The sequence below is a fragment of the Penaeus monodon genome, unplaced genomic scaffold, assembly GCF_015228065.2.
Source record: "Penaeus monodon isolate SGIC_2016 unplaced genomic scaffold, NSTDA_Pmon_1 PmonScaffold_7538, whole genome shotgun sequence".
In the NCBI taxonomy this organism is placed as follows: domain Eukaryota; kingdom Metazoa; phylum Arthropoda; class Malacostraca; order Decapoda; family Penaeidae; genus Penaeus; species Penaeus monodon.
Genome location: NW_023662703.1, coordinates 1 through 14,572, shown reverse-complemented (window position 1 = coordinate 14,572; position 14,572 = coordinate 1). Strand labels below are relative to the sequence as shown.

The following is a 14,572-nucleotide window of genomic DNA, read 5'->3' as shown; positions in this document are numbered from 1 at the left end:
AAAACTATCATTATTGCACTGAACCAACCAGATTATATATTTATAAAAAAAAAACCAAATATTTATGTTAAGTTTAACTGTAAGTATTAGTTGTTGTGTAAATTATGTTCTGGTAAAAAATATCTGCTCTCTCCTCTCCTCTCTCTTCTCCCTCTTCTCTCTCTCTCCCTCTTTCTCCTCTCTCTCCCCCCCTTCCCTCTCTCTCTTCTCCTCTCTCCTCTCTCTCTTCTTTTCTGGTTTTGGTGTGTGTGTGTGTGTGTGTGTGTGGTGTGTGTGTGTGTGTGTGTGTGTGGTTGTGTGTTGTGTGTGTGTGTGTGTAAAAAAAATCATTATGGTTTGCTGAGTAAATGCATGTGGTGAAAACCCCTTTACACTGGGGTAGTTTAATTATCAGGGGTGACTTAAAAGGTTTACCTCTTTGCTTGTTAAAAAGAAAACCAATTGGAACTACATTATAATCAAAAAAGGGACCTGAAATGCCAAGGAAGCTTATATATAGGCAGAAAACCCTGCCTCTTTTTGAAACTGTTTAAAATTTTTAAATGCTAGACATTAACTATTTTTAGATATTAATTTTATTTTAAACATACACTATTTTTCCAGCAAGATGGATGGTACTCAAAAGAAATACTTAAAATCTATATATCTAAAAAACACACAGCATGAAATGTAGATTTCCACCCTTCTTACAAAGGTTTTTCACCCATAAAAAGGGCTTTCTTTTGTTATACTCCTCCTTAAACCCTTTTTCCAAAGTCCTTGTCACTAAATTATGAGTACTGGGCCCGGGGGGTGCACGGGTTTGTGCTCTAAAACCAAATTCTCTATTTTTAAACTTTGAAAAAAAATTTAAAGGGGGTTGTTTGAGTAGGTTTTAGAATTGCATATGTATTGAAATTTTTTTTAAACATTTAAGGGTGAAAAAGCAGGTAACCTTTAATCATATTATCTCCCAAATATACCATATACTCCATGCTTTTTAAATTTTACTAACAAAAAATGGAACAGGAAAATGATTAAGTGGTTTTTAACCCCACATTATAATTGTACAAACTACTTTTTTCATCTTTAAGATACCCAATAAAAAACAAAAAAGGAGCAAAAACGCAAATAAATGAATCGGGGGAACCATTTAAATTAAAAATCACTCCTAAATACCTTTTTGAATACCCAAGGGAACCCGTTTTTCCCGCCCGACCTCGCTCAACATCCGCTGTTATGTTTCCGGTTGATCTTAAGTATACTGCAAAAAAAAAAAAAAAAAACCACATTTTAGTGTTTTCATCATCATTAACAAGTTTTTTTGCTTCAGTAAGAAAAACATTTCTGCCTTCTTCCCTATTAGTCTTTTCCAATATCAAGATTTGACCGAGCGATCATAATTTTCCCCAATAGTACTATTATCTGCACCTGCATTCTCCTGACCAGGGCCCACTTTCCACAAAACAATATCTGGAAAAAAAAAAGAAGAAGAAGAAGAAAAAAAGTTTTACTTTACTGCATTGTTATCTTCAAGAAAAGGGTTTTAAACGTTGTATAAAAATTCAGTTCTTAGATAATTTGCTGAAGGTACCATTACATATAAACTTTTTGGGGGACCAATCCATTGCATACAAAACATCAATGCTTAAAAATAAATTTGGGGAAAGGTTTTAATGAGGCAATTTAATAATAATAAAAAAAAAAAGTCTAACAACACTTCACCCACATTTGAAGATGTGCTATGAGCTTTTTTGCTTCCTAATTCCCTTAATTAGTTTGGTGTATAACCTAATATCATTTCAAAAGACCCCTTTTTCTGTCTTTTTATCTCTTCAGAACTACTCTTAGTTTTTATTTAAATAGATGTATCTTAAATTGAAATTATAATCCCACTTGTTCTTTTTTGTGATGGTTTTGGACATGAATTTGCTACAACAAAATTACATCTCTACTTGTTTTTCTAGAAAAAATTACCTGTTTTTTTTTGAAATGATCTCTCATAACTTGACGGGACTGTCGCACTGGAAGGTGAATTTTTAATCGGTAACTGGACATAGGATGGAAAAGGAAACCCCAGCGTTTGGGTCTTCATACAGTTTCCAAGTAATTGTGGCCATTGGAGATTAGTCCAAAATTAAAGGGGGGTTCCTGCAAATACAATTAAATTTGGCTATTATGCTTTGCAGCTACATAAAGGATGAAAATGAAGTAATTAACATACATAAAAGTAAAAGTACCATAAAATTTATCAAACTATACATTCACATATGTAAAATAAAATTACCTTTAACATATCCAAAGTAAACATACATGGATAAGTTTCATTACAAAGTCTTGATAAAGTTACAAAACCCATTTTTTTTCAAATTTTACCTAAACATACCTGATAAGTAGCTACACCGGGTAGGGCTAAAAAGAAACTGAAAAAAGGTGTTTTCCCATTTCCCTTTTTCCCCTTCAATTTAAAACGTGAAACCCGGATCTTTTTCCTCTTTTCCAAAGGGGTCTGAGAATCACAATGACAGCCCCTTTAATAACTCGCCAAAACCCTTTTAAATACTATTTTTTGGTAATTGTTTAGAAAACCCTGCATGACCAATCATGACAACGTACATCAATGGATTCCTCTCACTTTCTATATTTGCCGGGGAACCCCCCCCTCAAATCCCACACTCTTAGCCTTTAACAGGGAAAAAAAGAAGGTACCTGGGGAATTGTGGGGTAAAAAATGGAATTGGGCATTAGAATTCAAAAGCTGTGACAACCAAACCCCATCCCCGAACACAAAGAATCCTACCACATTCCACAGGAAAAGCGTCCTATGCTAATCTTGCCATACAACTTTGGGGATTCTTTGTGTCCAGGTGGGGGGGATGGAAAGGGACAGCCCATGCATCTCATTAAATTTTCTTACAAATTTAAAATTCTCTTACAATTTCCCTGGGACCATTCTTTCCCCCCCCCCCCCCCACCCGCTATTTGGAGCAAGTTTTGGGTACTGGGGGAAGGGGGGGGTGTTCGTGGCAAATTTCTACAATCGAATAGCAGAGAGTGAGAAAAAACCAGTGATCCACTATTTTCTAAAAAGCACATGAAGGTATTCTAAAAATTTATCTATTTTCTTAAACTTCATAGTGATTATCTTCTACCAAAAATTCAAATTCAGCTGAAAATTCTAAAAGTAGGAACTCACACACATAAACCCCCACCCGAGGCAATAAGCCCAAAACTCTTTTGCAGGGGCGGGGGCGCCGGCACAGCGACAGCCCCCCCCGAGGGCGGAGACTGGCCGCGGCTTCCCTTTCTTTGGGGGACGTCGTGGCGAGGCGGGGAAGTGCTTTTATGGCAGGGTTACCGGCACGGCCTTTCCCGGGTGTCCGCGGGTGCTTCTCACGGCGACCACTTCAGCCGACTCGGTTAAACGTCTGAACACATCCGCATTTTGGGGGAAAAGCAGACACGATGAAAAAGGAGAACGATAAAAAAAAGGAGAAAATATTAGTGTTACAAAAAAACCTAAGCTTACCCTTCTTCGAGTGTCAACGGAGGAAAACCCCCCATAAACAGCCAAAAAAAAGTGACACTGTTTTAACAAATACAAAAGGACCTAAATGTCTATATATCATATAAATACATTGCAATTTTGATAAACTCTTTTTTGGAGGCCTATCAACTTTGAATCTTTTTTTTTTGGGTTTTATGTCTATTTCCTTTTCAAAATGATTCTTTTTTTTTAAACAGTAATTACTAATGATGATCTGGTAAACCCCGTTTTTGTAGTAATCAGGTGCTTGCTATATTATCATGTTTTTTTTATCTATTTAACAAAAATTTAAAAAGTAAAGGGTTAACGACAGTAAAATGACCTCCTTTAACGTAATCAATAATATCGAAAACCCAATGAAAAAAAATCCCCCCAAACAGCAAAAATTCCCCACCGCGTGTTTGTCATTCAAGAAAAGGAGTATTTTAAAATCACACAGGAATGAAAAAAGAAGGAACACGCACCTCACTCCCTCCTCGACCCCGTCTCTTCAAAACTGAGATTTTCCCGCCAAATTCCCCCTTTTGGGAAAAAGGCGCCAAAACACCCTTTCCCCCATGACTGATATCTCATGAAGGACCTCTTTCCTATCCCCTGGTCTTAGAAGGAAAAAAGGGGGGGAAAAGCAATAAAACGGGTTATTTCTGACGGCGAAAGTTGGATAAAACTGGTTTGTCGTCCGGTTGTCACGCTTGCAAGATCTTGTTTTGGGGGGCCAATACATGTGGGGGGAGATTTCCAGGTCGTGTTTTTTTTTGGGGGGTTGGTGCTTCTGTGGTATATTTGGTTTTTTTTGGTCTAGGTAAATTTATTTGTTTTTTTTTTAATGTGGATAAAGATGGGGGTAAGAACAGGTGATTGTTTTTTTTCCCCATTTGTATTCGAAAGTTGAAAAATAATATTTTCATTTTGCTTGGGATCTTTTTCTAAGGGGGACTGATATAAAAAATTTTCTTTTTTGGGATTTGTATTTTCCAAATTATTGTTATATTTACTATAACAATATAAAACAAACCCCACAGGATAACCCGAAAAAAAATTTAAAAGGACCCAAATTTCTAGAAAAAAAAAATAGACAAAAAAAATGTGTTAATATAAACGTTATTTTCTAAAAATCTAAAAACGCACACAGCCCACACAACGCACCCCCACAACACACCACACACACACAAAAACCACACACACACAACGCCACACACACAAAGCCACACACACACACACACACACACACACCACACACACACACCACTACTCTCTATCTCGTTTTTTTTAACCCGTCATTTTTGTTATCGTAAGAGAGAGGAGAGAAGAGGGAGGGAGGGGGGGAAAAAAAAGAGAGTTTTGAGAAAAGGAGAGAGGAGGGGAAAGTGAGAGAGAGAGAGAGAGAGAGAGAGAGAAAGAGAGAGAGAGAGAGAGAGGAGAGAGAGAGAGGAGAGAGAGGAGAGAAGAGGAGAAAAGAGAGAAAAGAGATAGAGAGGGGGGGGGGAATTTTTTTATTTTCTTTTTTCGTCTCCCAAAAAGTTTTCGGTCTCTCCCTCTCTCTCTCTCTCTCTCTCTCTCTCTCTCTCTCCCCCCCTTTTCTTCTCCCTCTCTCTCTCTTCTTTCCCCTCTCTCCTTTTTCCCCTTTCCTCCCCTCACACTTCCCCCCACCCTCTCTCCCCCTCCCCTTTTTCCCAAAACCCTCTCTTTTTCCCCCTCTCACTTTTTCCCACCTCTTTTTTTCCCTCTCCCTCTCTTTCTCTCCTCCTTCTCTCTCTCCTTCTCTTTTCCTCCCTCCTCTCTTCTCTCTCTCTCTCTCTCTCTCTTCCTCTTTCTCCTCTCTCCCCTCTCTCTCTCTCTCTCTCTCTCTCCCCCTCTCTCTCTCTCTCTTTCTCTCTTCTCTCTCTCCTCCTCCCCTCCTTCTCTCTCTCACAGTAATGTAATAAAAAAAATATAATAATGATAATAATAATAGGATCAAATAATGATAATAATAAAATGATCATAATAAGATAAAAAAACTTTAAATGATCATAATAAAAATGATAAAAATGTACTACTACATACTATCTACTACTATAATAATAATAATAAAATAATAGTTTAAAAAAAAAAATAATAATGACGTGATGATATGAGATGATGATGATGCATTAAAATAATTTTCACTTATTGGCTCTCGCTCATACTAACCTCTCTCTCTTTTCTGTGAGGTTCTTTTTGTAGACAGACAGCGACAGAAACAGACAGACAGAAGACAGACGACTACAGACAGACGACAACAACAGAAACGACAGACAGACAGACAGACAGGCAGCAGTAGACAACAGACAGTCAACAGAGAAAAATATAGACAGCCAGACGGCGCGGTATTTACAGGTATATTAATGAGGCTGGATGCTTTGAAGGCGAGGGAATTGAGGGGTTGCTGACATAAATGGGGTTTGGGGAAATAATACATTTATTTTTGTCTAATATGTAAGTTTAGGGGGACGTATAGATACATGTGTGTGTGTAATATATTATAATATTATATAAAATTATTATATAAATATATATATATATATATATATATATATATATTTTATATATATATTATATATATATGTATATATAAAATTTATATATATATATATAAAATATATAATATATATATTTTTAATAAAAATATTATTATTATATATTTGTGTGTTTTGTGTTCTATAGTCTCTCTCTCTCTCTCCTCTCATCTCTCTCATTTTCCTCTCTCTCCTCTCCCTTCCTCTTCTCCTCTCCTCTCTCCCCTTTTCTATCTATCTATCTCTTCTATCTATTATCTGTCTATCTACTATTTATCGTCTGCATCACACACACACACACAATAATGTGGTTCGCAACATATGTCGAAAGAGCTAATTTGCAAATTCATTTTTAAAAAATAACCGGAAAAAAATATCGTCCTTTCAAAACCCCAGCAACATCCTTGTCATTTGCAATCAATAAAAACACTTTTTTAATTATATAAAAAATATTATATATTATATATATATAATATATATATTATAAAAATTTTTATTATAATATATTAATATATATACTTGGGAACAAACCAAAATGCTATCCACTTCCCGTTTCTGAAATTCTTAAGGAGTTTTAAAGGGAAAGGTTGTAGGGCCCCTGAACGTCGCTTGTTACATAAGCCGGCGTTGCATAAGGTAGTGTCGGGGGCTATAACTGTTCCCAAGGCATGCGGGGAAAAGGCTACGGTCCCAAAAAAAAACGGGACGCAAAACGGATCAGTGGGCCGCCATCGAAAAAGCCTTGCCCATGGTAATCTTGTTGATCTTTTTATGATCTTGTTCTAGGGAAAAGGAGATTATCATTTTTCCCATACGTGACGTCTAAACAGCATCCCTGCATTAAACGGCGGGGAAAACCCAATAGATTTTTTTTAAAAAAAGAAAGAAAAAAAGAAAAATATATTTATATTTATATCTAAGTGTTGGTGTGTGTGTATGCATCATAACATATATATATTTTAAATATATTATATAATTATATATTATATATTTTAAAAATATTTTTATATAATATATAATATAATTTTATAATACATATATATGTATAAAAAATATGTATATGATAAAAAGGGTAAAATTTATACATTACAATATAAATACACATAATAAATACACACATATATATGTATATAGATAAATAAAAAATAAATATAATTAAGTTTATATAAAAAAAAAAAAAAAAAAAAAAAAAAAAAAAAAAAAATTATATTATATATATATTATTATATATATTATATATATATATATATTTTATATATAAATACATTAAAAAGTACACACACCACACAAACCACCACACCACACACACACACACACGCACCACACACACACACACACACCCCCAACCCCCCAACACACAACACCACACACACACACACACACACACACACACACACACACACATAATATATATTATATATATATATATATATATAATATATATATATATATATTAATATTATTATATATTTTACAATACATAAAATACATAGATAGATATATAGATTATAAAATTATGTAAAATATATATGTATATTTTGGGATATATAAAAATATATATATATATATATATATATATATATTTTATGTGTGTGTTTGTGTGTGTGTGTGTGTGTCTTGTTTTGATTTGAAAGCTGAGAATGTGTGTACGAGTGAACATCAGTGTTTCATGAATGGGTGGTGTTGTGTGTGTTTTTGGGGTGTTTGTGGTGTGTAAATATATTATTTACATATGTATAAAATTTAAAAATATATATAAATATATAATATATAATATATATATAATATATTATTATATATATATATATAATGTGTGTTGGTGTGTGTGTGTGTTGTGTGTGTGTGTGTGTGGTGTGGTGTGTGTGTGGTGTGTGTGTGTGTGGTGTGTGGGTGTGTGTGTGTGGTGTACATAATATAATCCAAACATGTTCATACTAAGAGAACAAAGGATTTTCATTCTTCCCCAGCACCCGTGAGGACTGTTTTTATTGCCTCTCCTTACGGTCATGAGGACATGTTTGACTGCTGAGGCCACAGAAACTCTGTCGTAGCGGGAGTCTAAAAAACTTTTTTTCTTCTGTGTAATGTTTTTTAAGAAACCTAAAATACTACAACCAACTATTGGAAATTTTTATTTTACGCATTTTAAAGACTAAAAAAACAGCATAAAAGTGCGTACATATAATTAAACAACAACATGTATATTACACCCATTATAAAAAAAACTTTTGGGAAACGGGGAAAATATTTTAATTTTGGATTTGAGAGTCTCCTGTTGAACAAACGAACTGGCTACCTCTATATGTACGGACACTCCTTGCTACGGTTTTGGGTACCTCATTAAAGGGCAACCCAGGACGGCATTTCCCTACCATTCAAAACGGAAAGTACAACGCAGTTTTCCCTTTTATGCAGTAAATATCTTTTAAAATGACACCCCAACCACAAGCATACATTCACTTTTAAATATATGTCTATAAAAAAGTACCAATATTTTAAAATTTACACAGTAAAAAACTTGAGTTTTATATATGGTGGAATAACAAAACGGTCATGGGCATTACTAACTAAACCCACAAGACATATATTACTGTGTCCAAAAAGAATTTTGCAAAACTATTAGGTATAAAAAACGGTTTTCACTGTTTGTAAATATTAACACCAATGAAAATGTATCAAGCAGATGCTTTTACATGAAATATTTTAATTACAAACACCATAGTTTTTGATTTTTTTAGAAAAGTTGTAGGAAAGACATGGTTATTGTCCTGAATAAGTCACTAAGGCAACGATGAAACCCATTTTACACATTTTTTTTCTAAGGAATGTATAAATAAACCGAAACATTAAAATGTTCGCAATTTGTTGAAAACCTTTCTTGCGTTATATGTCAGCCCCAGTTCCCTTTCCTTGGGTCATAAAAATAAACGACAACAAAAATTAAAAAAAAAAAAAAACGAAAAAGAATCAGATAGCACCAGCAGAAACTATCACAAATTTCCGTGATGTAAAAAATAAAGAGCAAAATATTTAGGTTTCACTGAACGAAATATTTTCATTTTTTTAAATCAAAATACTTTGTATATTTCCCGGGAAGAAACCGTTTCCCCCTAGTTCAACCAAAAATGTTTTATATTTAAACTTCGCTGATCTGATTTGACGGTGCAAAAGAAAAACACACGAAAGACGGCGTCAAAGCCAAATTTATGTCCTTTTCATTGCCAACAAGTGGTTGACAATTTCAAAAAAGGGTTTTACCCCTTTTCCCCTTGACTAGCCAAAATCGTGAGAAAAAGAAGAGAAAACGTTTAATTCGGCATGTCAGCGTCCCCTTGTACGCTTTCTCACCGCGGAAACCCAAAGCGCCTCGACGCGGCACGGGCCGGTCCCCTGTATGTTATTCCTTCCTAACGTAAACACACCCCGGGGCCTACATGTGCAGCCGGCCCGGGTATGATCTTGGGGTTTGGGGGCCCAGGCGCTCCCCCCCCCGCCGCTCCTCCCGATTCCCCTTTCGGTGTCTTCCTGGGTCCGGGCCGAGGAAGAAGGCGAACAAGGCCCCCAAAGGTAAGATCCCCGTGAACGTAAAACACGTAGACCCCCCCGATCAGCTCCACCACCCGGGGGAAGGTTTGGTGATGACAAAGGTGCGGGACCAGTTCAAACCCCGTGACGATGGAGGCGGGGGGCCCCCTGATCTTAGGGGCAGGGCCTCCCCCCTGAAGAGCCATGGAATGGGGCCCCTCCTAGAGAGAAAGCAAATACTAGCCTGAACTGACGAGGGGCAGCCTGAGAGGTTGCGACGGTCTCTTTCCACCCCCGCGTCACCGTGCTGTTTCCCCCCACCTGCCGTCAGATTCATGGATTCGGCGATAGATATGCGTTTTTTCCGCCGTTTCCCGCAAGGGAGAAAGAGAACGGTCAGCTTTATCGAAAACGGCATCTTTTGAAACGCATATCTGGTCAAATTTGGTTTAAAACATGATTCGCGCATAGTAAGCTTTTACAGTATTGTCCCCTGCAATGCTTTTCCAGTGTATTATCAGTGTATTTTATTTTAATATATTTTATATATATAATTTTATAATATTTTTATATATTCTATATATTATTAATAATTTATATTTTATATATATAAAGATAGATACTACTCCATACATCCTACATGACAGATAGGGGATAAATAAGATAAAAAACAATAAAGAAAAACACTGATAATAAAAAAAAAATACAACCGGGCCATAACATCTGTTTTTTTTTGAAACCCCTTCATTTTTTTTTTTTTTTTCTTTTTTTTTTCTTTTACGGCTGTTTCGCAGAACGGCGCAGGGGGTCGTGTTGATTATTTAGTATTCATGTTGCACAGTGGGGTTTGGGTCAGCCTGATGGGGGGATAAAAAACTCATGCACGAGTCCAAAAGCGTCTTTCGGAGTTTACATAAAAATTCGGGCAACCCGGCCCTTGCTTTTCATAAATTTGACAAACATGTTTAACCCGCTGTAACTGAAAAAGCAAGGAAAATTAACTAGGTAAAATGAAAAAAAAAATAGTAAAAATATAACTTATTAATATTTAAAAAATAAATAAAGTAAAATGGAAAACGCAAAATTGACCAGAAACATAAAATATAAAGGGGTGAAATTTGGGAGTACCGGGTTATAAATCAATATTCTCTTGGTCGAAAATTCTGAATACTTTTCGAGTCGCGCAATTGATTGAAGCCCAAACATTTTAATGCTAAATTTTTCTTTTGAGAAAAATTGAATTTTTTTTTACTTGTATAATCTTAGTATTAATACTGAGGTACAAAACCATATTATCAATTTTGCCTCTGTTGTTCTATCGGTATTTTCACTTCCTTACTGCCATTAGTATCATTTAAACATAATATTAAAAAAAGGGTATCATTGCCTTACTGTCATTAGTATTGTTAAATCTAATATTCAAAATAAGAGTATACATTTCCATTTTTGTCATTAATATTATTAATCATAATATTCAAAAAAAGGGTATACATTGCCATTTTTGCCTTAAAAAATTATTAATCATAAATTCAAAATAAGGGTATCCACATCCCTATGTACAGATAGGACTGAACCCGAAGATTAGAACGTAAAACCACAATAATACACAGGCAAGCGAGCCGAAGGAGAAAGCGGAAACACATTTAAAAATGCGGAAAGCTGACCAGAATAAACAATAAACGTACAGGGGGAGTTGCGAACAAAACAAGAACCAAAAAGGAACACCAAAAGGAGTGTGAAGGTTGCAATACGCACCTTGAATAGAAGAAAGTTCCCAATGCGACAAAGTAAACAATACGATCAGGACATTTGAGACGTACAAGAGATCTTTCCCCAAGTCGGTCAATAAGGACGTTGGCGAGGAAGGTGGAGATCAGGTTCACCACGCCGACGATAATGGTCGACGGGGTAGTTGTTAATGGTAGAACCTGACATCTTGAGATCGACACGGTGTAGAAAATGACGGCGTTGATGCCAGACAGCTGCTGGAAGAGCATAGGGCCCATGGCAAGCAAGAAGGGTTTGGCATACTGGCGTCTAAACAAGTCCTTCAGAGAGGAGGATTCTTGCTTTGCGATTTCGTAGTTCCGCTGGATGGCGTCGAGTTCAAAGTCGACGTCGGAGGCTGATCCCCGTAGCCATTCTAGCGAGGCTTGAGCGTCCTCTAAAGCGATCTGTGGCGAGAGATTGGTGTCAGGGGGGGTGGGACTCGGAAAGGGGGAGGGGCATGGAAACTGTTTTGAAAATAAATAATAATATTTTATCCCCAAATTGGTACCTTTTTTTTTTCCCGGGTTTTACAAAAGCGTATATACGGAAAATCATATGTAAAATGGGTATTGTGATATCAACCCTTGCGGGGCTGTTAATAGTGGTGGAAATATTTCCACATATTCTAATCATAACTGAATTCCATACGAGTGAAAGGTACTCGAGGGAGAGAAAAAAATCTCTTAAAAATACTTTTAATACTTGTAATCTTCCCAAGTTTAGGAAAGTGCTTAGCCTTATCACGACCTGTCGACGGAACTTACCTCTGGAGATTGTACCAACGAGGAGTCTCGGGCACGAAGCACATGAGGGTAGTTGAAGATCATGGGAATAATTGCCCCCACGAACGCTAGCCACCACCAGTTGACGTACGAGCCTACCAGGAAACAGACGAGGATACCTGCGTAAAGGAAAAAAAAAGTTTACTTTTAAAACCCATAGGGGTGTAGACGATATTTCGTTTTGGACGAGTAAGATTTATGTACGATTTCTGTTTTTATTTCCCCTCCTTTCTTTCTTTGAAGATTTTAGTTTTCCCCGGTCTGTGTTTCGAAGTTGCCATAAACTATCTAAATACCAAAAACGTGTAAGAAATTGACCTGAAGTTAGCAAACCCTAAAGATCATCTCACGAGCATATCTGCATGAAAACCCTCAGTTGATACCCTACTTGCAATAAAAGTAAAAATGTGAGTAATTAATAAATATTATTATCAAATTTCTCATTTTAGTTAGAAAAAGTTCTGCGTAGACAAACAAATAATATAAAAATGTATCAAGTTCTCACAACAATACAGCAGTTCCTTTCGTCCTAACACAACACCCAGGGCGCTGCAGTGAAGGTCGCTCTGGGCTACGTGATAATGACCCGTCAACAGGGCAGCTGTTTCATACCCATGTACTTTAGTTTACAATAGGCTTCGTAAGGTCGACGTACACGAGTATCTTTTTCTTATTTCTGGTTTGATGTGTTCTTGTGTTTGTTTCAGTCGAGGAATAAGAGTAATTGAAGAAAGGATAACAGGTGAGTGAATAAAAGAGCCTACATGGTCTACAAATATAAGGGACGAATAAACAAAAGTGAGTGAGTACATAGCCTACATGGGTGTAAAAATATAGCAAAATGATGAATAAAAAATAGTGAATAAATACCCTACATGGCTACAAACATACAAATTGATGAATAAAAAAAGGGAATAAAAAAAACCTTTTTAAAATGTCCTGAAAAAAATTTATAAAAAAAAACGCGGGAAAAAAAAATTTGGGGTAAAAAAAAATAACCTCAGGTTTGGGTTGGGGGGGGTTTTTTTTTTGGTGGTGCCTTTTTTTAAAAAAAAATTTTTCCCCCAAAGGGCGTAGGAAAACCTTCCATGACCCCAAAGGAAAAAACCCAAAGGACGATAAACTAACTTCCGGGAGAAAAGCCCCGAGATAACAACTCTTACCAAAATTAAAATGAAGATCCGAGGGAAACCCAGGCCTAAAATTGACAAAATTACTGACGCATACCCGAAAAAACAGGAAAACTTACCTAACTTTACCGATGAAGCCCCGAGAAAGGGAAAACTAAACTCCCCTAAAAAAACCAAAAAAAAAGGCGAAAACAGGCCCTAAACTAGACTAAACCACTGAGCATACCCGCGAAACCTAACAGCCCAAACACCCAAATTACCAATGGTGGTCGAATGGCCCAAACCCCCCCGGGTTTCGGGGTGAAAAGGGCTGCTAAGGTAGACAGGTAACGTGGGGTGAGCAGACCGACGCAGAGACCGCCTATAGCCCGGCCACTAGATCTCCACACGTTTTATGGCCGACCCATCAGAATCCAGGCTGAGGAGAGAAGGGGGGGTAATTTTGCCGGTTGGGGTTTGGGGGGGGTGGGGGGGGGGGGAGGAGGAGGGGAGGGAGGAGGAGGAGGGGGGGAGGAGGAGGAGGAGGAGGAGGGGAGAGGAGAGGAGAAGGGGAAAGGGAGGAGGGGAGGAGGAGGAGAGGAAAAAAAGAAGAAGAAGAAAAAGAAGAAGAAGAAGAAGAAGAAGAAGAAGAAGAAGAAGAAGAAGAAGAAAAAGAAGAAGAGGAGGAGGAGGAGGGGAGAAAGAGGAGGAGGAAGAAGAAGAAGAAGAGGAAGAGGTGGAAGAGGAGGAGGAAGTGTAGGAGGAGGAGGAGGGAGAGGAGAAAGAGGAGGAGAAAGAAGAAGAAGAGGGAGGAGAAGAAAGCGGAATAATAATAATAATAATAATAATAATAATAATAATAATAATAAGAAGAAGAAGAAGAAGAAGAAGAAGAAAAAAAAAAAGAGAGAAGAGATGGAGAGCGGCAGCTGTGTGTAATTTAGAGACGTATTTTGTTCTTTCGAGAAAATTTTAAAATCACCTGAATAAAAACCAAAAATTTTTTTTTTTTTTGTAGAAAATTCAAATTTTTATGGGGAATGAAGCAAGTATTATACATTTAATTCTATGCTGTTTTCGATACCCACAGCCGTTTCCCAATAATATTTGCATCTTACATCATACCGAACCAAACCCTAATAAGAATCTTAACAGCTAAATAAGAATACACTAGAAACCCTTAAAAGACGATTTAATAAACACCAAAAATAAAAAAAAAAAAAACGGAAAGTGGGGGTCCGGGAAAAAAACCCCATCAAAAAAAAACGGCCGGAAAAGCGTCTTCGCTTCCCCCCACCGGGGGGGGGGGGGGGGGGGGGGGGG

The 14,572-nt window shown here is 36.8% G+C and overlaps 1 protein-coding gene across 1 annotated transcript; it reads right to left on the bottom strand.

The window, feature by feature from the left end:
* Positions 1 to 10,405: 10,405 nt before the first annotated feature.
* LOC119571701 (facilitated trehalose transporter Tret1-like) lies at positions 10,406 to 13,645 on the bottom strand (the record flags this gene model as incomplete). Its single annotated transcript, XM_037918886.1, has 4 exons — positions 10,406 to 10,445; positions 11,344 to 11,762; positions 12,123 to 12,259; positions 13,522 to 13,645. Coding segments are annotated over 4 exons (720 nt in total), but the record flags the coding sequence as incomplete, so codon positions are not given.
* Positions 13,646 to 14,572: the final 927 nt, after the last annotated feature.